The sequence below is a fragment of the Carettochelys insculpta genome, chromosome 8 (assembly GCF_033958435.1).
Source record: "Carettochelys insculpta isolate YL-2023 chromosome 8, ASM3395843v1, whole genome shotgun sequence".
Taxonomy (NCBI): Eukaryota; Metazoa; Chordata; order Testudines; family Carettochelyidae; genus Carettochelys; species Carettochelys insculpta.
The window spans coordinates 28,042,880-28,067,995 of record NC_134144.1 but is presented as its reverse complement, the minus strand read 5'-3'; the positions used below and the strand labels follow the sequence as shown (position 1 = coordinate 28,067,995).

The 25,116-nt window shown below is 42.8% G+C and overlaps 1 protein-coding gene across 1 annotated transcript in view; it reads right to left on the bottom strand.

Annotated features, from left to right (window-relative positions):
• Positions 1-25,116, bottom strand: part of PDE1A (phosphodiesterase 1A) — a 130,950-nt gene that overhangs the window by 60,366 nt on the left and 45,468 nt on the right. Inside the window, exons 2-6 of the mRNA XM_075001747.1 lie at positions 17,009-17,191; positions 14,001-14,067; positions 12,242-12,358; positions 10,583-10,723; positions 8,092-8,192 (exon numbers count right to left, since the gene is read on the bottom strand). Of these exons, the coding sequence (XP_074857848.1) occupies positions 8,092-8,192; positions 10,583-10,723; positions 12,242-12,358; positions 14,001-14,067; positions 17,009-17,094 (512 nt within the window). The 5' untranslated portion in view covers positions 17,095-17,191. The remainder of the gene's footprint in view (positions 1-8,091; positions 8,193-10,582; positions 10,724-12,241; positions 12,359-14,000; positions 14,068-17,008; positions 17,192-25,116) is intronic.

The window sequence follows — 25,116 nt, the reverse complement described above, 5'->3', positions numbered from 1 at the left end:
TGGCAGGAAACCAAAAATTATTTTTTCCTAGCCATTTCTGTCCTCTTTCTTCTAACTTTGAGGGTCCCTGCATTATTTCTAGGGATTGGCATATTTTCAGGGATCGGGAGGGGAATGAGGAAAATGCAATGCGGGAAGATGACATGAAGACCAATGAGCATACCCAGAATGCTATGGGGATGAGGGAACTGTGGGATAGCTTCCTACAATGCACTACTGCAACAGTCTATGTTAGGCAATTTGTATGTAGCAGCAATGACTCAACTTTGTGGGGAGCACGTGGGAAATGAGGATGGTCAAATTTGAACTTATAAATTCTAGAATTAGAAATTCAATATAAATAAATTCAAATTTATCTGGTAGTGTAGACGCAGCCATAGCCTCGATGGTGCCTGGTTTCTCTAACTCATACCACTGTGTTTATGGGCCTAGGGATCATTATGGAAGCCAGTCATCTCTGAGATACAGATACATGCCCACATCTCTTCCCAAAATGCAGGGATGGATACAGAAATACCAGTTGTTCCACAACTCTGGGTAATCTCAGGGCTGCAGGGCGTCAGGATCTGTCTGACAGTATTCAAAGAAAAAGGCAGATTTTTCTGTAGTTAAACCAAAGTAATTGATGTCCAACATGCTTTTAAATTACAGCAAAATATACTGAAATAAATTTACTATTTATTATTTTTAAACTTATCCATAAGCCATATTACCAGAGACCCAAACTCACCTACTGCCTGCACCCTGAATTAAAAAAGAAAAGACATGCTATGCATTTATACATTTTTTCTTGCAGAAAATGTATTAAATTTCCACTTACAGTCCTTTTCATTTATAGATCACAAAATACCTTTTTTTAGAATATAAGTTTACAGGGAGGAAACTTGAGACAAAAACTGTGGCCACAGTTGGCCAAATTTCAAAAGGGCCATGCTAACAGCCAAATCAAAGAATACTAATCAGGTGCTGAACTGAATATTCAGCGCCTCATTACCATTTGCATGCTTCTGGCTGCAGCACTTCGAAAGCACCACTTTCAAACATGCATGGCTCGGCATGGCTACACGGGGATTCTTTTCAAAGGGACCCCAAATATTTCAAAATCCCCTTATTCCTCTCAGCTTAGGCGAATAAGGAGATTTTGAAATGCGTGGGGTCCTTTCAAAAACAACCCCTGTGTAGCCACACCAAGCTGCATATGTTTGAAAGCAGCTCTTTGCAAGTGCTGCAGCTGGAAGCGTGCCAACGCTAATGAGGCGCTGAATATTCAATTCAGCGCCTCATTAGTATTCTTTGATTTGGCCATCTCGAAGTTTTGGCCAAGTGTGGCCACAGCCAAAGAGATTTGCAAGATCCCATGTTCAGAAAAAGGCAGAATCCTGACTAGGACACAGAGCTTCTGAATCTCAAGCTACTGTGAGCTCCCCTGGACTACAGCGAACACAAAAAAAGATGCTCCAAAAGGAAGCTGAGAAAGACACCTTAAAATCACTCTCCGCTCCAGAAGCCTAAATTCCATTTATCTTTGAAACTATCTCTCTGCGTCCTCAGGATCTTGAAACTTAAAACAAACAAATAGGACACCACAAGCAAGACGTCAGATTGGTGTGGAGACAGTGTTGAAGGAGAAGCAGCATTCTAGGGGGAATACAGAGGAGGGTACAGAATGTGTCCTGGAGCTAGGGGGGTAACTTCAAACATTCTTTCGCTTCTTGGTGATCATTTGAAAATGAGTAGGATGTCCTCATGTCATCCTCCTATTTGTGACTCTGTTGATGGCTGATCAGACTGATTCTGAAGCTGCAGGTCCTATCACAGAATGGCAGGTGTGGGCAGCTGTTGGAAGGGTGCAGGGCAATTTTTGCCATTCTATTCTACTTCTTCACCTCTACTTATCTGCACTGTGGTAAGACCTCTCAAATTGTTCTACCCCATCACAAATTACTGGTCTTCACTGGGGATGGTTCTGGGCAAAGTTCTCCCAAGTGTTGACACCAATGCTGTACTTTTCCAGGTGTGCCTTCAGCATGTCCTTATATCACTTCCTCTGGCCCCTAATACTTCTTCATCCTTTCTTTAGCTCAGAAAACATAATCTGTTTTGAGGGGCACTGATCAGACATCTGGACCATGTCCCCAATTCAGTGAAGTTGTTGGTGAAAGATAATGGCTTCAATGCTGGTCATGTTTGACTCTTCCAGGATGAGCCTATGTGCCTTTCCTCCCAAGAGATATTTAGGATTCTCCATGAGTAGTGCTGATGATATTGTTCAAGTGCCTTTAGATGTTGCTTGTATGTTGTCCAGATTTCATGTGCATACAGTAGTGTTGGAACAATCATGGTGTGGTATACAAGGAGTTTTGTCTTGGCACAGATTACATGGTTATCAATAGCTTTTTGTCTCAGGTGGATGAAAGCAGTTTTTACATCTTGGATGATGCTGGATTTCCATGTCAATGTCGACTTAAGCAAAAATATGACTTCCGAGGTATGGGAAATTTCTCCATATTTTCCAGCAGTTTTCTGTTGACTTCCGTAGAGGGTACATGACATTGTCCCTTTGGCGAGGGTTGGTGAAATACCTTGGTCTTTTTGATGTTTAGTGTGAGGCCAAGATTCTCATATGCTTTAGCAAAGGTGCTTAAGATAGTCTGAAGGGATTCCAGAACAGGAACAGCAACAATGTTGCTATCCATGTATTGGAGCTCCATTATTGAGGTTGTGGAGGTCTTCAGTTTCCTGATATTGACAAGCTTTCTATTCATTCTACAGACAATCTTCTGGAAACCTGCCATCAATGAGGTGAAGTATCATGGTGATGAAGATGCACAATAGTGCTGGAGTAATGATGCAGCCTTGTTGACTCTTATTTTGACCTCAAAAGGGTCGCTCTCAGATCCATTGTTGCTCAATACTGTGAAAGTCACATTGTCGTGAAGCAACCTCAGGATGCTAATGAATTTTTGGGGGGCAACCTATCTTTGAGAGTATGGTCCATAGGGCGCTACAATTGATTGAGTTGAATGCTTTAGTCAGGTTGATGAAACTTGTGTATATGGCTTGGTTTTGTTCAAAACCTTTTTCATGCAGTTGCTGGGTGGTGAACCACTGTTTCCCACAATGGTCAGAAGCCACACTGGGATTGTGGAAGAATTTCTTCTGAGACTGGCAGGAGTCGGTTTGCAAGGACTTAGGTTAAGATCTTCCCTACCGTTGCCAGGAAGGAAATGCCACGATAGTTTTCACAGTCCAAATAGTCTGTCTCTGAACTCTTGCTCTCTATCCCAGAGCTTCAGAATCAGGAGTTGAGGTTGTTTGTGGATCTCTGGCTCACCTTCATTGAAGACTTTGTTGAGGATTTCATCTAGTCCAGTTGCCTTGTTGCACACCTTTATTACTTTGATGGCAGCATGGACCTCATTCAGGGTAGGAAATGTTGCAAGATCATGCCTATGTGGTTGCTGAGGGATTTGGTCAAGGGATTCTAGAAACATGGTGGAGGGGCAGTTCAAGGGCTTTTTATAGTGCTCTCTCCAGTAAGAAGCAATGGCTTCTTAGTCTTTCAAGAACTGAATATTACTTCCATGCTTTCTTGGTCCATAAATACCTTTGGTGGCTTTTTAAAAAAAAAACTCTTCTATCATTGATATCAATACAGCAGCACACAGACAATCCAGGAAGTTTTTGGAGAATGTTGGAAATAACTTCTTGGTACAAGTGCTGATGGAACTGACCAGGGGCCAGGCACAGCTTGACCTGCTGCTCACAAACAGGGAAGAACTAGTAGGAGAAATAGAAGTGGGTGGAAACCTGGGATGCAGCGAACATAAGATGGTAGATTTCAACATCCTGACAAAAGAAAGAAAGGTGAACAGTAATATACAGACCCTTGATTTAAAAAGAGCAGACTTCAACTCCCTGAGAGAACTGATGGGCAGGATCCCTTGGGAAATGAAGATGAAGGGGAAAAGAGTTCAAGAGAAGTGGCGGTATTTTAAAGAAGTCTTACCGAAGGCACAGGAACAAACCATCCTGCTGCACAGTAAGAAATGCAAACATAGTAGGCAACCAGCTCAGCTTAACAGGGAAATCTTTGGTCAGCTTAAACTCAAAATGGATGCGTATAAGAAATGAAAATGTGAACAGCTGACTAAGGAGGAATATAAATATATAGCTGGAGAATGCTGGGCAGTAATCAGGAAAGCGAAAGCACAATTAGAATTGCAGCTGGCAAGGGATGTGAAGGTTAACAAGAAGGGTTTCTACAGGCATGTTAACAATACAAGGATTACCAGGGAAGGGGTGGGGCTGTTACTGGATAAAAGAGGTAACCCTAGTGACAGATGATGTAAGAAAAGCTGAATTACTCAATGCTATTTTGACTCAATCTTCATGGACAAGGACAGCTCCTACACTATGGTGCTAGACAACACAGTATGGGAAGGTGGGGAGCAGCCATCAGTGGGGAAGGAATGAGTTAAGAGCTACCTAGAAAAAACTAGATGTGCACAAATTCACGGGTCTGGATTTAATGTACGCCAGGGTACAGATGGAATTGGCAGACGTTATTGCTGAGCCTTTGGCCGTTATCTTTGAAGACTCTTGGAGATTGGGAGAAATCCCAGATGACTGGAGAAAGGCAAATGTAGTGCCCATTTTAAAAACGAAAGGACAATTCAGAGAACTATAGACCAGTCAGCCTTATCTCAATCCTTGAGAAAATAATGGAGGGTATCCTCAACTAATCCATATTGGACCACTTGGAAGAGGGGAAAGTGATCAAGAGTAATCACCATGGATTCACCAAGGGCAAGTCCTTCCTGACCAATCTGATTAGCTTCTATGATGAGGTAACAGGCTCTGTGGACATGGGGAAAACAGTGGATGTGATATACCTTGACTTCAGCAAAGCTTTTGATACAGTCTCCCACAACATTCTTGCCCATAATTTAAGGAAGTACAGATTGGATCCATGGACTATAATGTGGATAGAAAGCTGGCTTGATGGTTGGGCCCAATGGGTAGTGGTCAGTGGCTCAATATCTGGATGGCTGTTGGTTTCAAGCAGAGCGCTGCAAGGCTCAGTTCTGGGGCTGGTGTTGTTCAATGTCTTTATATATGACCTGGATGAGGGAGTGGATTGCACCCTCAGCAAGTTTGCAGAAGACACTAAGCTAGGGGGAGAGGTAGATTCATTGGAGGGTAGAGATAGGATCCAGAGTGACCTGGATAAACTGGAGGATTGGGGCAAAAGAAATCTGATGAGGTTCAACAAGGACAAGTGTAGGCTCGTGCACTTGGGATGGAAGACTCCCAAGCATTGTTATAGGCTGAGGACCAATTGGCTTAGCAGCAGAACAGCAGAAAGAGGCCTGGGGGTTATGGTGGATGAAAGGCTGGATATGAGTAAACAGTATGCTCTTGTAGCCAAGAAGGAATGACATATTAGGGTGCATTAGAAGGAGCATTGTGAGCAGATCTAGAGAAGTGGTTGTTCCCCTTTATGCAGCACTGGGGAGACCACATCTGGAATACTGTTTACAGTTTTGGGCCCCCCTGTATAAAAATGATGTGGGTGTACTTGAGCAGATTAAGCAGAGGGCAACAAAAATGATTAAGGGGCTGGAGCACATGACCTATGAGGAGAGGCTGAGAGATTTGGGCTGATTTAGTTTACAGAAGAGAAGACTGAGAGGTGATTTAATAAAAGCCTTCTACTCTAAAGAGGATGGAAAAGAAACTGTTCTCAGTGGTGACACATGGCAAAACAAGGATCAATGGTCTGAAGTTACAAAAGGAGAAGAGTTGGCTGGATATTAGGAAAAACTGCTTCACCAGGAGAGTGGTGAAGCACTGGAATGCGCTGCCTAGAGAGTTGGTGGATTCTCCATCCTTAGAGGTTTTTAAGTCTCAGCTTGACAAGGTCCTGGCTAGGATGACTTAGTTGGGGCTGATCCTGCTTGAAGCAGGGGGCTGGACTAGATGACCTCCTGAGGTCCCTTCCAGCCCTATGATTCTATGATGTCTGTGAGATGCTGGAGCTCCCAAGCATTCTCCTCAGTCCTCCACTGTCTTTTCAAAGTCCTTGTTTTACATTGGACTTTTGCCTTGGCACACACTTCTCTCTTCATTGAACACTTGCCAGGCCCCAAAGGCTCTCCTGTTTGTCTCAAATCAGCAATTCAATTTCCACACCATTCTCTTCAAACCAGTCCTGATGCTTCATGAACTTGTAGCCAATGGTTTCTCCACAAGCTCCAGTGATGGCATTTTTCAGTTGACACCAGTGTTCTTCCACTTCTTCAGGGTGTACTGTCGGCAGCTTCCTTTGGAAATCACTTAGTCTGATGGAGTCTTTCAATCCTTATAAGTTGATCTTTCATCAGTTCAATTTCCTCTGAATTCTCCATTTGATGACAGTCCTAATCATTGTGGATTAAATAAGGTAGTGATCAGTCCAGCAGTCATCAAAGCTAGTCATTGCATGTATGAGAGGACATCACTCCAATCCCAAGCACAGACAGTGACATAGTCTATGAGGTGCCAGTGCTTTGATCAAGTGTGCTGCCACGAGGTCTTAAATTATTATTCTGATGGAAGTGGTGCTCATGATGACAAGCTCATGAGCTGCACATTTTGTCAGGAGGAGCGCTCCGTTGGAGCTGCTGTTGCTGACTCCTTTCCCAAATGGTATTCTGCCAGAGGTCTGAGTCTCTTTTGACTCTAGCATTGAAATCCTTCAAGAGAATAATTTTGTTTTCTTCAGGAATGTCCTGCAAGACTATGTCCCATTGGGTGTAGAACTTCTTCTTCATGTCATCTTCAGTGTCTAGAGTGCATAAGCACTCACAACAGTTGCCTGTTGGTTTTTGGTAAGCTTCAAGTGGGGAGTCATGGTACATTCATTGGTGCCAATGGGGACTTCAGATAGAATCTTTGTCAATTCGTTCTTGACGGCAATTCCTACTCAATGATTTTTTTTTCTTCCTTTGAGGTTCCTTTCCAGGAAAAGGTGTATCCTCTGCCTTCTTCACTTAGCTGTCCTTCTATGCATTTCTGCCAGGGCAGCTATGTCAATGTTGAATTGTTGCAGCTTGCAGGCAATAACTGCCATGCATCTTTTGGGTTATCCTCTGTCTGGTTATCCATTAGAGTCCTAATATTCCACATTCCAAAGTTTATCCTTCTATTTGTATTGCATAGAAGTTAGCCCACTGGACATGATTATCCAGTCAGTGGGTTGAGATGGACTATGTTCAGGGCACCTTTTCTAAACATCCCCCCACATACGGGGTGAGCAGAGAAGATCCCAAATAGGTCTGCTCAGTTATGGATGCAGCTGTTCTACCACATCAGTCCTTGAAACAGAATGACTGATACACACATCCTCCACCAACCTGCTGGTCCATGACTAAAAACTTCCAGATTTAACAACTGCCATTCATGAGCTGTGTAGGGCCATATGACCAAAGGGAATAGTATAAAGAAACTATCAAGCCAGAAATAAAGGGAGTAGGTACAAAGGATAAAGAGAACAGAGAATGCTCAAGTATGCTATACAACTGACATCCTTGTCAGTATGTGTTCCAAGCATTGACCCTCACACATAAATGACAGTCAAACATGAAGATTTCATTTCAGAGATACGAGACCAGATGTGGTGATCCTTATTCTCACAGGCTCTCCTTGCTTACATATGTAATTTCAATAACTGCATCAACCTCAAGGCAGCCACTCACATGAGCAAGGATGATATGGATATGTAATGGCTACACAGCTGACTACCACCTGAATCCAAAGAAGGAAATCATTTTACAAAGCAGAACTTTAATATTTACAGTAAAGTCAACTTTTGAGAAATTGCTGGTCAGGTGAAGCTTTTTTTTTTCCGAGAATTCTTCTCTTTCCCTTTTGACGTACCAAGGTACTATTTTCACCCCAGCCAATGGCATTGAATCTTGCTGCTGTGAACCAAAGGGTATGAACATTATATCGAAGACACTAAAGTGCCTCCTTTTTCTCCCTTTTTATACTAGATCATGCTGCAACATCTACATTCAGGCAGGGTATCACAATATGAAGGATGTTTACCTTGTCTGAATATGGAAATTGTTTGTGGTCCCAGTGTGCTCATAGTCATGCACTGCAGCTGCAAAGATCATAGCTAAGATTTCCAGTTCTGTAAGCCAGCGCTAGAGAATAAAAAACAGAAAAACAGTCACTAGCTTAATTATCATATCACATCACTGAAAATGTTTCTACATGTAGTTTAATTAAACCTCTGTCTTTTTCCTACCAAGTCATAAAATCTTGAAAATTGCGAGGTACTGTACACTTCAAAACTCTCCTTCAACTTGCATTGACTTCATTAGGACCAGACTGGGCCCTTTATGTACAACAATTAAGTAAAACTTGTATGTTAAAAACAAATAAATTGCTATTATTTGATAAAAGCTTGTAGGGTGAATTTGTAGAGAGCTTGAACATGAGGTCTTTTGTCAGCCAGCCAATGTTGGTCTCTTGTGAAATAAATTTCATGTAAAACTTGGTATTAAATTACATTTGTAATTTCTCACTTAGTTTAATATCTGATCCTCAAACTAACAAGGTACAGTGGTTTTCCAAGTACAATATCAACATTAAACATAGACTTTACTACTAGTATTAGTAATATTGAAACTGTTTTTTTATTTTTGTAATAAAAAAACACCACTTCAGAACAGTAGTTTTGTATAAATCTGAGGCCTGCTTCCTACCCCTGTTACGCAATTTTACATTTACAGGTTGAACCTCTCTAATCCGGCACCCTCAGGACTTGACCAGTGCCAGAGAAGGGAATTTTCCAGACTACAGGAGGTCAATATTGTCTAGCAGCATTAACAACACTTTTACTGCTTACTGGGCTTTTAGAAGACATATAGAGACAAATAACAGCTAAATAACAGTACAGAACACTGGGTGCCAGGAGCGGTGGCTGAAAACTATCTTTATGATCCCAAGAGAAACTTGGTGATCCAGCTAACAAAAATCATACTGGATTATGGATGTTCCTGGATGAGAGTGTTCCAGATTAGAGAGGTTCAACCTCTACTACACCCAGAGGAGAGAGACTATTTCAGAGCCTGAGATGCTGTTCCTTACTGGGAAAACAGTAGGGGAAACTGAGGCAGGTGCTCTTGTACTGCCAAGGCCTTCTGCAGGAGAGCGCTGCAGGTGGGGCATGTTCATACAGCATTAAGGATCCTCCCACCCTTAGTGGGGTGAATTGAAGCTTTTTTTTTACAGTGTAAATGTTTTGTAATAAACCTTAATATAAAATGCCTGTATGTCTGGATGTACCCACCCTTGCTTACAAGCCTGAAACCGTGTGTCTACCAGACTTGCCGCAATACAGAGTAGTTAGACTGAGTGACTATGTTCCAGCAGGTTAGTAAGGCTATGTCTACATGGCAATATTATTTCAAAATAACAGACATTTCAAAATAACTTTGGCATTGTCTAAATGACACACACGGTGTTTTAAAATAAATTCAGAATAGCGGGCATGTTATTTCAACTCCAGTAAACCTTATTGCAGGAGGAACAGTGTTTATTTTGAAATAGATATTTCTGAATAAGTGCAGTTTAGATGGGGAAAAGGGCTATTTCAAAATATGGGGCCTCCAGACCCTCTGCTCTGGCCAGGACCAGAAAAACTCCATGGTCCGCATCCCCAGGAGCCCTTAAAGGAGAGAGTGTGCTCACAGCTTGTGAGTGAGCCACAGCAGGCTGCAGGCCTCACCAACCACGTGCTGCCATCTCTTTGCACCCGGCCCAATATGAGCCAACCCAAGCTGCCCCACTCAGCTCTCCAGGGGGAGACCCCAGCCACACAGGACCCCAGCCAGAAAAAGACAGGCACTTTCCTGGTCAGCATGGAGATCCATGACCAAGAAGGTGGGGGACTGAACTCAATGACCTCCTGAGGTCCCTTTTAGTTCTATGAGATATGTATCTCCATATACTTATGACCTCATTAGGGGGGTCGGGGGGAGGGAAAGAGGCCAGCCTCCAGCTTCTCTGCACCTGGTGCAGAAATGCAGCTATCTACAGCTGAATGGCCACCAGACCAGCAGAGAGAGGCCTCATCCAGGAGCAGGTGTGGATGAAAGTGAAAGAACTCTGCCAGGAGCACAGATCACACTCAGGGTCAGCACCCATCAGCTGCCCCTATGATGCAGAGCTCCACCCAGAAACCAGAGAGAGAGAGAAAACAGTGAACTTTTACAGTAAAAATTACTTTATTGCATGCAATTAAGATAGCAATTTAAAAACCACATTTAAATTGAATAGTTTACAATTAGAAAGAAAGTAAAAAATAATGTCTAGCTTGAATGGTTAATGGTCTAATTCTCATTGTAGCTGTGATTTTCATGCAACCTCTATAAAGACATGAGGTTCAGAGCCAGAGTCTCTAAATAAGCCCCTTTTAAAACTACTAATATTGTCGGAACCAATAAGCCTACCTATAGATATCCAGGTAGATACCTATACAATAGGAATTTGAGAAACTAGAGTGACTGCATTCTATTGTACTTCTTACCATGATACCAGTATGAAGCATTATGTAATGCACAGTTTGGGTAACATCAGCTGCATGGATCAGATTATGGTATGGATTCTTGTACTTGCTGTAACCGACCTCCAGAGCTTCTGCAAATGAAATAAGACTGGGAACTGGGATCTGTGAGAAGCAAACATTAGAATAATAAACTATGTTTCTCTTGCAAGAGTTGCAAAATCAGTGGTGTAATAAATAAGGCACTAATTAACACACTGCAATTCTGCTACATCAGTGCACAAATATCAGAGCAATGGGGGAAATTGGTACAACTTAGAGGACTAGAGCCTCATCTACATTGGGGGAAGTCAGATTGCTCTGCATCTCTTCCCCTATGGACACATTTCCCTGGTTACATTACATGTAGAGGTGGGGAAAAAATGCCCCCAAAGTTACTTGAGTAAAAGTGCAGCTGCTTTCACGTCTGTATACTTGAGTACAATCTAGATGTGATCTGCATGGTGTGCACACACAGGTGAACTTTTACTCAAGTAATTTTCCAGATGGACACTTGTACTCAAGGACACCCCCCAGCAGTTGCACTTTTACTCAAGTAGCTTTTTTGGTACTTTCTCCACCTCTGGCTACGTGCAATGTGGGACCAGCATACATGGGGAGTGGGTAGTAAAAAGGGTGAACTAGGGGAACATTCCTCATGTATGCCTAGGAACACAAGTCATTTGTGTAACAAAAGTATGACACAGAAGAGTACTAGTGGAGGAGTGGATCTTTGTATCTTTGTAGTAATTACCTGACGAATGGATCAGGAGGATTACAAAGGCTGTTCCTTACTTCAATAGCATCCTGCTTTCTCAAAGCAGGCCTCACACTGTGCATAATGGAGGGTTGTGAAATACAAGCACAGTTGAGCTCCCTTTCTTTTTCTCTGAAATAATATATTTTTCTAAGACAAGATTCACAGTGATTTTGTGTGATAAACTGAAAACTGGCATTTCATAAGGATGGTGACAATTTAATTCAGTATCTTAATTATAATAACTACTAAAAGCATCATGCTTGTTGATAGAGCTTCTTAGGTGAGCATCTCAAAGTGATCTACAAACACAGAATAGTTAAGCCGTGCACACAGCACTCACTCATAGCTGCCGTTAGGGGGCACGTGGAAGACGTTTAAAAGATAGCATTAAAACAATTTGGAGCAGAAAGAGGAAGTGAAAAATACACTCATCCCCTGAAAACCACAGCGAGGATTTAGGTCCACAGATTGCAATCCAAACTGTCTCAAGTGCTCAGAACTCCGATTTGTATCTCAACCAGCACAATGTCTCCTCAAGTCTGGGACACATGTTCCATGCTACCTCATAAGGAAGCAAGGTATCTGTGTGCACTTTTTACCAGCACTCTGTTGTACGGTAGGGACCCCCCATACAAAGGTTAAAGACCTGCTTAAAGTTCAGTCTTTGCCATGATCCCAACAGCCACAGAATGGCTATAGACAATATGAGGCAGAACTTTCTTGGTATTACAGTGAATATAGTCTGATTTCCTATGTGTGATATCTTTTAAATTTAGCAATTCTGTACTTCCGTTTGTTCAATAAATATAATTTCATACATAGCCTAGTTTTTAATATTTATTGTATTCCTCATTTCTATTTGAGTCTTGTGGTATGCTGCTGACCTTGAAACGGCTCATAAGATCATATCTAGTGAACAGCTCGTACATCATGAATTTCAGACTGTGCTCTCCACTTGCTTCATTTAGGGCAAACACATCAAATGACCATTTATCAACATCCTGCAGAACGGGGGAAAAAGAAAAAAAAACTCTGTCATATAATTAAATAGGCCCCAGCTAACAAATGGAAGAGTTTAAAACAGTAACCATTTCCCCCAAGTCACAGGCTCCTTTTACTCTATGTTACTCATACTAATGACTATTCTAATATGATCAACAAATATAGGTGGGAAAATTATTAGAAAAAATACTTGTATCTTGAGCTGTGTTCCTTGTAAATTGTGTGCTTGTGCAGCCACTCTGCAGAGATCTGGATGCCACTCAGCTGATTAACAGAGCGCCTACAGCTAGGGTTTTTGTTTCTCCTGGTGGGCACATTTGCACATGCCTGAGTGCACATAAAAATTTATTCTGCACATGGAAAAAAATGAACACATGGATGAAAACGATTAGAGGCAACAATGATGCTGAGTTATGCAATTGTGGGGCTAACAGCAAGTTGTTTCACAAGCTTATAAACCAAGGCCCTGATATCTCAAACACCTAAACATATACATAATTGTATAGTGGGTTCAGTAGAACTATTTGTGTGCTCTTTTGCATAGACTAAGTCATAAATATGATTTAAAAGTCATGGTAAACATTATAATATTTGTCTTTCAGGGAAACAAGTCACATTGGGGTAGGCAATAAAAAAGCAGCAGTCCATCAGAGTTAGTCCATGGTGGGCCACTGCCACTATATATTCCTGCACCTGTGCAGGTATTGGACAATCACAGCTCTTACTGGCTGTGAACCGCTGTTTGCAGGCAATGGGAGTGAAAAAAAGTGGTGTCCCAGTCCGTGCCGCTTCCCACTACTCCCATTGGCGGTGAACAGAACTCTGTGGCCAACAAGATCTGCAATCATCTGATATCTGCAGAGACACAAGTAAATACAGAAGTGGGGGCCCACCAGGGACCAACCCTAGTAGACTGGCTTTGGACCTTCTCTGGGTTACATACTATTTTCTTGATTAAGATATGCCATTTTCAGGTACATTTTGTAACTATGTACAATATGATTACTCTTCCCCACCCCCTAACAAGGAAAAACACACTGCACTCAGACACCAATTTCTATTATAATTTGGAGCTGATAAAATCATGACAGCTAAACTTTTATAAAGCAATTTTCTATAGGTTGAACCTCTCTAATCAAGAACTCTCTTGTCCAACAGCATTTATAATCTGGCATGATTTTAGTTAACTGAAATATCCACTTATAATGGGTATTGCCAAGTTTCCCATGGTCCCATAAAGTTTCTTTCCGGCAACCAGTCCTGGCTCTGAGTGCTGTGTGCTGTTATTTAGCTCTAATTACCCCTAAATGTCTTCTAAGTGCCCTGTGAGCAATGGAAGTGTTGGCAATGCTACTAGACAATATTGACCTCCCATGGTCCAGCAAATTCTCTTGTCCAGTACTGAGGATGCTGGATTAGAGCAGTTCAACCTGGACTCAAATTTGTCATATTGCTCAAATGATATCTTAATAAACTAGAGATTTAATAATATAAATGTATGCAATTTATGATTTTTTTCTCTGATGTGTATTCCTTTCCACAATGCTGTATATGGCCATAATACTTTCAGAAGAAGCATCCTAAAATATTATTAAGCACACATACAAACATATTCAAATTGCATGATTGAATTATTTTCACCTTAAATGTTACTATCACTTCTGCTGGGTAAGCCAAACCAACCATGTTAGAGGTCCTTCGGTACATCCTAAAAGAACAAATATATTATTTATTAGGTGGTACTTTTGCTAACTTTTAAAACATTACTTCTCAGTTTCTCTTTAATAATTTTTGAATGATGGGCCTAATCCAAAGCCCCATTCAACTAAGTGGGAATCTTTCTATTAACTTCATGAACTCTCAAGAAGAATCCCGTTACTACAAAGTATTATTGTCTGGTCTAATAATACATTACTAGAAATACCTTCCCTAATAAATTATTGCAGCTATTCGTATTCACTTAATGCCTATGTCTACGGTAGCCCCTGACTTTCGAAAGGGGGATGCTAGTGAGACACTTTGGGATATGCTAATGAGGCCCTGCAATGAATATGCAGCACCTCCTTAGCAAAATGGCCACCACAGCACTTGGAAAGTGCCACTGTTGATCGCATGTGACTCATCTACACAGGGTCTTTTTCAAAAGAACCCCACACACTTTGAAATCCCCTTATAACCAAATAGGAATAAGGGGATTTCAAAGTGTGCAGGATCCTTTCAAAAAGGATCCTGTGTAGACGAGGTGTGCGCGATCGAAAGCACCACTTTCGAAGTGCCGCGGCTGCCATTATGCTAATGAGGGGCTACACATTCATTGCAGGGCCTCATTCACATATCCTGATGTGTCTCATTAGCTTCTCCCTTTTGAAAGGGCGGGAGGGGCTAGTGTAGACATAGACAATGTGAATAAAGGAAATAAACTATTTTAATTTAGTATTGTCCTCAGTATCATTACCAGAGATTTACCTGCTTTATCTCCTAACGAAAGAACAGACTACCTGTGAGTTTCCGATACTTAAATATCCAGTCATAGCTCCTCCGCTGGTGCAGGAAGATACTGCTCAATTGGTTTCAGTCAGAAAACATTAATATCACATATAACTAACTTAAGTGTGTTATTCCTTTAGGTAAATGTAGAGTTGGTAATTTTAGAGTTGTTTGGAATAGAGATTTGAATATACCACTGCAGTAAACTCTTTCATATCTGACATTCTATCATCCAGAACTGTCATTTTAACCATAAGTAGATTTTAGTTAAGTTTTCCATAAGTACTGTATAATGAAAGTAAATAGAAATAAATACAGAAAGTACACTATGGGTGCATCTACACTAGCCAGCTACTTCAAAGTAGCCAGCACAACATCGAAATAGCATGCGTCGCATCTACATGCGCTGTGTGCTATTTCGATGTTGAAATCGATGTTAGGCAGTGAGATTTCGAAATCACTATTCCCATCTGAAGATGGGAATAGCGCCCTACTTTGACGTTCAACGTTGAAGTAGGGCGTGTGTAGACGATCTGCATCCCGCTGCTTCGAAATAGCAGGGTCCTCCATGGTGGCCATCAGCTGAGGGGTTGAGAGACACTCTGTCCAGCCCCTGCGGGGCCCTATGGTCACTGCATGCAGCAGCCCTTAGCCCAAGGCTTCTGGCTGCTGCTGCTGCAGCTGGGGGCCCATGCTGCATGCACAGGGTCTTCACCTGGTTGTCGACTTTGTGGATCTCATGCTGTGCAGGGCAAGTGTGTCTGGGAGGGGCCCTTTAAGGGAGCAGCTAGGGGCTTTGCTGGCCCCTTATTTCAATGGGGAGCGCTTGTGTGTGTGGACGCTCCACATTTCCTTCGGGGGCAGCTCCTTTCAATGTTCCCCATTGCTACTTTGACGTGGAACGTCGACGACACCAGTCCTGGAGGATGTGTAGATGATACATGTTGACGTAGCCTATTTCGATGTCCTTACTTCGAAATAGGCTACTTTGATGTAGTGTGCTAGTGTAGACATAGCCTATTAGTTTACAGTGTGCAATGCTACTGTTATTAGTAAATAAAGTACTCTGCATACATTTTGTTTTGGTTTCTTAATATTTAACCTTTTTTTCTTTAGTGTTATGCATTGCCAGGTATACCTCTCTATTACCCAGAATGTTTGAATATCCTACAACCTCTCGGACCCAGGGCTTCTGGATATGAAAGAGTTTATTGCATCTCTGGCCCACTGGAATACAACTGTATCTAATTTACAAATCAAAACAAAAACAACAACAACAACAACAACAAAACGCACACCAACTATAGACTGAACACTATAGCTTATTCATCAAAAGATACTTTTTCAAATATTCTGGTCCACATGTAGGCAATGGGCCTCATAAATGTTGCAAATGTAACTCCTTTTATGATACTGTAGCTCATATGTTTTTGGTATTCCTCTTGTAATTAAGAATTCTTGATGGGGTAGTATTAAAAGACCAATTTGATATTGGATGCTAAGTTGGAGCACTCCTCACTTTCAGTTCTTGGACATATTCCTGATACCTGAAAATTACTGGTAACCAGACATCATGATTCTAACATGCAGCTCTGGCTGCTAAAAAAAGTTAAACCTACAAAATGCAAATATCTATCCCCACCAAACCTTGATGCCTCGGTCACGGATATGGCTGATATTGCATCTAATAAACAAATGGCATTTCATAGAAAGGGAAAGCCCAAAAATTCAGAGCAATTTGGGCTTTTTAGAGGACTATGATTCACATAGACCCTGAAGATAGTCATGTCACTTCTTCACCCCTTCCCTCCCTTTATCTGAATCCTCTCTATCTATTAGGATCAATCTGGTATATTTGTTGAAGTTGAAAAACAATATAATACAAAATAATAAATAAAATGCAAATGTTGAGCCTTTGGCACTTTTTGGTGTAGATGCATCTAAGTCCAGAACTTTCCAAACTTCTTTCAGATCTCAGTAGAGGCTAGAAGATAAGGCTAGGAGGAGGCAGTTCAGATATAGATCTGAACTGTCCCAAAGCTTTGATTCGGGCTCTTTTCCAAAGTTGGCACCACATGTTGCCTAGCATTTGGTTCGGATAGTGCCATTGTGATTAAACATACTGATTAAACAGCTACTATAGCACTAAAATATACACTCACCTTTCTACAAATATCCCAGCCTGTACAGCATGTACAATGCTTCGGAATTTTGGCTTTTCTTCGGGTCTCCGTTTTGTCATCCCCATTTTCCTTGTGAAGGTAGAAGCCAACCAGTCCCGTACTTCCAGTGGCACTGAATCGGATTGGATGTCAGAGAGTTCATCTTCAGTATCCAAAAGCTTCCTACAAAGGATAGGAATAACTGAGAACGAGGCAAACGGAAGTAACAAAGTGGGGATAAGGGATCAGCTACTAATAAACAGTTTTAATGGCAGTTAGTCTAGTTTGCAGCACTGTCTCTGTTGCTAAATGCTTACCTTGCTCAATGGGGAAGCACTTTAGGAAGGCTGGGAGTACTGGAACCACCCTTTAGGGGCTGGAAGCTCAACTAGAAGCGGTTGTGACAGCATTTTAAATGCCTCCTATGCCTCACTTCTATCCACTTTTGCCACTGGCATGTGGCCACTGCTTCTTGTCTCACCTTTTATCCCAGGCTTCTGCTGCCTTCACTTTCTATGCTGTAGGGTGTGGGAAGATCACACGTTGCATCTGGGTCTGGGGCTGTTCAACCCAATATATTTGGTTTTGGTATTTAAGTTACAATTCTTGTATGTGTGGCAGGTTCCAATGTTGTAGTGTTCCAATATTAAGTAGTGTCTGAGTGAGGTCCCTAGGACTCAATTTGTGTGTAGGCATTGGTCTGTACAGACCAATGAAAAAGGAGCTTGAGGACAGGCCAGGAGTGAGATGGCTGGGCACACAATAACTTGAATGAAACAACTAGACCACCTGTTGGGCACGTGCACAGGGTTTGCAGTCCCATTTCTTACAGAAAAGTCCTACAGAATTTCATAGAAAATGCAAATTTTCTGTAGATTTTTTGAACCATCAAAGCCAGGCAAGGGTGAGCATTTGACACTATGTCTAGAGCAACCTGTGACTCCCTTCATTTCATCTAACTACAAGCATGGAAGAGGGAAGGTTTTTGAAACTCTGACATAAAATGGGTGGCATATTATGGTATTGGTGTTTATTGTTCCTGGTTCCTTGTAAAAAAAAAGTTTTGCCTTCTGTAAGCCTTGGACACAGTACAATGCTTCAAGAAAAATCAACATTTATTGTCAGAACATCTGAACAAGTTTAGAGTACCACAGCTCTGAGGGTGGCATCGGTTGGTAATAGCAAGAAATTATTACAAATTACTCCAGAATTATGTGACTGACACGTGTGGTGCAAATTTCTGGAAAAGCTATTATAAGGGAAAAATCAGTAGTGCTGGCAAAGGTACTTTACTACATAGTATAACAATAGCTCAGGCACTCAAAACTCTAGGTTAATCAGAAAGGTTAGAAAAGCTAATCCTTTGTTCTTTATGAAAAGGATATCGAGAAGGAGCTGCACTGGGATAGCAGCACTGGATTGGAACAATAAAGAGTATCTCTGGCTTGTGTCTTCAGGGGAAGCCAGTGATGAAGAACCAGGGATTAAGTCCAGCTTCACACTACTTTCTGTTAAGCTCTTAAATCCAGCTCAGCACACATATGCATATTTAGGCCTAACTTCCTGTGCCTCCATTTCCACATCTGGAAATTGGAGATAATAAAACTTAACTTACCTTCTATAGGTTATGACAGTTAAGTAGATGGTATTTGCACAGTGTAAATCCTGCCACTCACCAGGCAGGGCAGGCCAGCAGCATGGTGGGTGGGAGTACAATACCTTGAAAGCAATAGCAACACTGAGAATGTGCAAGTTTTGGAATCATTCACCCAGAAGTCCTATAAAATGTCACAGAAGGTAACTTTCCTACAGATACTTGAACCATCAAAAGCTACTATATTGTAACAGCTACAGGTTGTACCTCCTCGATCCAGCATGCTCAGGACCTGATGGGTCCCCAATAAGCAAATTTGCCAAACTTCTGCCACAAGGCAGCCCTGCACTCCAGGGGCTGCTGCAGCCCCAGCCTCACTCTCACTTGGGGCTCCCACTCTGGCCCCCAGCCCCGAGTTGCCACAGGGAAGCCAGGGGGCTGGGCAGGTTCCGGCTCTGGCTCCAGCCCAAACCCCATGGATGCTGGCTCTGGCTTGGCTGCCAGACACCTGCCTCATGGATCTGATCCTGGCATGTTTGTGGTCCCGCTGGATGATAGATTTCCCAGACAGGAGAGTCCCATATTTGAGAGGTGCAACCAGTAGTGAAATTCATATGGCCTCCCAAATCCTACATTCTCTATTAAAGTCTGTAAGTTTAGAGAGTAATTTCTCTAGAACCTTTTTGATTTTTGATTTGAGCCCTTGAGGTTTCATTCCTATTTATTTCTCCAATATTTTTCCCCACAGTGGATTCCAGTTCAAGGCCTGGTGAAACAGCATCAAAAGGACTCATCCGAGCTGAAGACCTGATTACATTCCAAATTCTTCATAGCTCTCAGGTACAAGCCCATTTTCTCTGTCATTATGTGTGGGATGGAGAAAGAGAAGGTTGCTCACTTGCAGTAACTGATTATCTGCGAGGTGGGTGCCCCGTAGGTTCTTCACGTAAGGTGTGCCCTCTGCTTCAAGCCAGAAGATTTTTCACAGCAGTACCCCCAGCAGCACATGCAAGGTACATAGCTCACACCTGTAGTACCCGTTAATTGTCATGTGCCACCTGCCATCCCTCAGTTCCTTCTCTACCATAAACTGGAAGTGCAATCCAAAGTATAGGGGAGGAGGGATGGGTTGTGGAGCACCCACAAGGACACCTATCTCAAAGAACATCATTACTGCAAGTGAGTAACCTTGTCTTCTCCTTTGAGAAGTGTTCCTATGGGTGCTGCATGTGAGGTGACTGAGGAGCAGTATTCATTAACGGTTGATAGGACTTCAGATCATGGCCTTGTGCTACTTTTAGAACAGAATGTCTGAAGTGAGAGTTAGCCAATACGTGCTGTTTTATAGCGTAATATTGTGTAAAAGTATGTATGGAAGTCCATGTTGCTGCTGTACAGGTGTGTCCTATTGGAGTGCCCTGTAAGAAAAACCAGGAAGTAGCAGTAGCTCTAATACTATGTCCCCAAATTGATTGGGAGCAGGTAAGCTGTTTAGGTCATAACAGAGTCTTATACATTGTGATATCCATTTGGACAGTCTTTGTCTGGAAATCATTTGTCCCATGGAATGCTTTGTTGTAGAGACAAAGAGCCTTGGAGATTTACAGCGAGCCTTTATTCTTTGCAAACAAAAAGCCTGTGGCCATCCAGTGTCTGAAGTCAGGGCTGTTCCATGTTCACATGTGGCATTGGGAAGAAAACAAGTAAGAATATAGGCTAGTTAGTGAGAAACGATTACATGATTTTGGGAAGAAATTTGGAGTGAGGTCTTAGGATGACTTTGTCTTTCTGAAAAGTAGTATAAGGTGGATTGGCCAGGACAGCTGCTAGATCTCTGACTGTTCTGGCTGTAGTTAGGCTATTACAAACGAAGTTTTCATGGACAGGTACAATAATGAACATGTGGCCATCAGTTCAAAGGATTTTCCAGTGAGTGTGCAAAGTCCCAACTCAGAGTAGGTGGCTTTATAGGTGGGAAAATATATTCATCTATTTTAACATGATGCATGGAAATGGCAACCAAGTGAACTTCTTATCCATGCTTTTTAAGATATAACATGTATAAAAATTTTGGTATGGAAGTGTAATGTGGCTACTAGGGAACCTTCTGCCAAGTTGGCTGCAAATTGAGATTTATATTCTTCTGGCAACTGTTCAATAAAATACTTATGTTTTGAAACAAGTTGTAAGTGTATTTTGCAAACAGGGCTGAGTAGTTAGGATTCCTGAACTGAAGGGATGCAGAAAAGTAGGATTTTCATCCTAATAGATCCAATCTTTTCCAATTTGCATCACATGGAGTAGACTGGAACTGAGTTTGCTTTTCCCTATTATGGATGGCATCTACCACAAGGGTATTGGGAGTAGGGTGGGTAAACAGAAACTCTGCTCTCTTAGATGGTGTGTGATATTTCCTGTCCACCCGTTTGGCTATGGGTGGGATAGTAGCTGGGGTTTGCTGTAATTCTTTGACAGGGTCCAGAATAGCATCATCGGTTAGGAGAAACAATGAGAAGTCCTGTGACACCTTATAGACTAACTGATATCTTGGAGCATAAACTTTCATAGGCAAAGACCTGCTTCGTCAGATGCAATGTCATTTGTCATGCAATTGATTGGGAGAGCCGTCTTAGCACTTGGGGAAGGGTGGAGAACATTAGTGAGCTTGTGTTGGGGCTCCGGCAATTTGGAGAGGGAAATCTCCAAAGAATCAGAAACCCTTTTAAACAAATTCTGAAAGGATTTAAATCATAATCCACTGTGGGTGGAGGTGGCACAACTCTTTTGTCTGGTGAAGAAGAGGAGATGTGGGCAGGTAGTATGCTTTCTTGTTTGGCCTGGTCCTCCTGCTCCTCTATGGCCTCCTTCGGACAATGTTGCAAAGAGAGGGAGGGAGAAAGTGGTTGGGTTGGTTGTGGTGTGGTTTGTTTAGGAGGAGGGTATAACTGTTGCCTGAATTGCATCCAGTCAATGGCTCAATATCTGGATGTCAGTCTGTTTCAAGTGGAGTGCCGCAAGGCTTGGTTCTGGGGCCAGTGTTATTCAACATCTTTATTAATGACCTGGATGAGGGACTGGATTGCACCCTCAGCTAGTTTGCTGATGACACAAAACTAGGGGGAGAGGTAGATTCATTGGAAGGTAGAGAGAGAATCCAGAGGGACCTGGATAAATTGGAGGACTGGGCCAAAATAAATCTGATGCGGTTCAATAAGGAGAAGTGTAGAGTCCTGCACCTGGGGCAGAAGAATCCCAAGCATTGTTATAGGCTGTGGACCAACTGGCTTAACAGCAGTATGATGGAAAGGGACATAGGGGTTATGGTGGATGAAAGGCTGGATATGAGTAAACAGTGTGCCCTTGTAGCCAAGAAGGCTAACGGCATACTAGGGTGCATTAGGAGGAGCATTTCGAGCAGATCTAGAGAAGTAGTTGTTCCCCTCTATTTGGCACAGGTGAAACCACATCTGGAATATTGTGTCGAGTTTTGGGCCCCCCAGTATAAAAAGGATGTGGATTTGCTGGAGCAGGGTCAGCGAAGGGCGACAAAAATGATTAAGGGTCTGGAGCACAAGACCTATGAGGATAGGCTGAGGGATTTGGGCTTGTTTACTTTACAGAAGAGAAGACTTGGTGATTTAATAGCAGCCTTCAACTTCCTGAAGAGGAGCTCTAAAAAGGAGGGTGAGAAACTGTTCTCAGTGGTGTCAGATGGCAGAACAAGGAGTAATGGTCAGAAGCTGAAGAGGGAGAGGTGTAGGTATAGGTTAGATATTAGGAAAAACTACTTCACCAGGCGGGTGGTGAAGCATTGGAATGCATTGCCTAGAGAGGTGGTGGATTCACCATCGCTTGAGGTTTTTAAGTCCTGGCTGGACAAGGTCCTGGCTGGGATGACTTAGTGGGGGTTGATCCTGCTCGAAGCAGGGGGCTGGATTAGATGACCTCCTGAGGTCCCTTTCAGCCCTGTGATTCTGTGATTCTGTCCCAGGATGACCAAATGGGAGGCATCAGTACTGGTGGAACCCAAGGGTATAGAGTACATCAGTAATGATGCAGGTGCTGCAGATTGTTTTGGAGAAGAGTGTCTGGGAATGTGTGGTATCAGCTAGATATCCTCCCTCTTTCTCTTCTGAGAGATAAGATGGCACCACACTTACTGATATGGATCTTACTGTCAGCACGTGGCACATCAGAGCTGCATTGGTGCAAAAGAGCGGTGCACCAGGAACTGATGCAAGTTCTAGATCACATTGGGTAGTTGGCAGTGGTGCAGAGATGGTTGGTACTGGTGGATTTGAAGAAGTCAGTACTGAGGCACCCGGAGTGAGTGGTACTGGCAGTCTGACCATGGCTAGTGCTGATAGTGTCTCTGCAGTTGGAGCTGGTGATGGCTGTGTCTACACGTGCACGCTACTTCGAAGTAGCGGCACTAACTTCGAAATAGCACCCGTCGCGGCTACACGCGTCGGGCGCTATTTCGAAGTTAACTTCGACATTAGGCGGCGAGACGTCGAAGTCGCTAACCTCATGAGGGGATCGGAATAGCGCCCTACTTCGACGTTCAACGTCAAAGTAGGGACCGTGTAGACAATCCGCGTCCCGCAACGTCGAAATTGTGGGGTCCTCCATGGCAGCCATCAGCTGGGGGGTTGAGAGACGCTGTCTCTCCAGCCCGTGCGGGGCTCTACGGTCACCGTGGGCAGCAGCCTTTAGCCCAGGGCTTCTGGCTGCTGCTGTTGCAGCGGGGGATTCATGCTGCATGCACAGGGTCTGCAACTCGTTGTTGGCTCTGTGGATCTTGTGCTGTTTAGTGCAAGTGTGTCTGGGAGGGGCCCTTTAAGGGAGCAGCTTGCTGTTGAGTCCGCCCTCTGACCCTGTCTGCAGCTGTGCCTGGCACCCTTATTTCGATGTGTGCTACTGTGGCGTGTAGACGTTCCCTCGCAGCGCCTATTTCGATGTGGTGCTGCGCAACGTCGATGTTGAACATCGACGTTGCCAGCCCTGGAGGACGTGTAGACGTTATTCATCGAAATAGCCTATTTCGATGTCGCCACATCGAAATAGGCTACTTCGATGTAGGCTTCACGTGTAGACGTAGCCGATGACTTATGCTGAGATGACATATGAACAGTCGGTGCTGACTTTTTCAATATCAGAGCCACGAACCAGTAGCTGGGGTAGCCTTTTGCTTTGCCTTGTCCCATTTGTGTACTGGATGGGCCTAGTGCCTCAAGATCCCGAGTGGACTGTGCTGTCAGAACCAAGGCATATTTATGCACTGGAGAACAATTTTCCTTGGACTCTGACACTTTTCCACGGGCTGTTGTCAATCTGGTGAGGCAGAGCTAGCCTATGATTCATGGTTAGCTTCATTTCAGCCAGTCCTTAGTTGGACACTGCCATGGGTGAAGGTTGCCTCTGTGGGGAGCTCACCTTGAGGTCTGAAGCCAGTCTGAGGGATTTTTCCATTAGAACAAATTTGAGCTGGAGATTCCTTGCCTTTAATGATCTCAGCAAAAGCTTTTTACAGTGGGACATGTGCCTTATCTAAGCATCGTATGCATTGAGAATGGCCATCAGAAACTGGAATAGTAGAAAGATGGCAAGTTAAAACACTTTTTGAAGACAGGAGAACCAGGCATGACAGCAAAGAAAGGAGCCAACAGAGAAAAAGAATGCTCCTTTTAAACAAACTGAAGAACCATTTTTTTAAGAAAAAAAGTAAAAATTTGGAGAAAGTGCTGTTGTAGGGGAGATAAACAGGGAGGGTTCTGACTTACGCCAAAGGCTGTAGAGAAGGAACCAAGGGATGGCAGATGGCACACAATGATAACAGCTGCTACAGGCAAGAGCCGCATACCATGCATGTACTGTCGTTTGAGATACCACTGCTAAACATGTCTTAGGTTGAAGCGCAGAGCAACGGACACGTGAAGCACTCACCAGAACACTCCCCCAGGAGAACTTGATATTTTCATCTGAAAGGAGAGTATAAACTCGAAACTGCTTGTAAATTTAATTTGGATGACCGTACATTTAATTTTTTCTGGTCATATTAAATATTCACTTGCTAAGGTGGGGACCTAGTCTCCCTATAATAGTTTTTATATGAGCACAGAACAGAGGAACAAGGGAACTGGAGAAAGTTTCATTTAACCAAGTTGCTTCTTTCTACTGTATAGTTTCTCTTCCTTGTTACAAGTACATTCCAGGAATTCTCCTGGGACCCCTTATTTCTTATGAGATATATCTGGATGGCAATTTACATGAAAGTGACAGTGTGATGATACACCTACACTATATTCTTGTTTTGGAGGCATCTAGAATACCTATCCCCCACCTCAGCCTGGGTATAAATAGCAGTGTAACTGATGTAGGATGGCTAAGGCAAGTAATGACACACCTGAAGGCTGTGGGTATGTATGTGAGTACATACCATTCACACACTGTACGCACCCACGCTGTGCCTCTCAGGTTACACTGTTATTTTTTAGCACTTGATTGTCCAGCT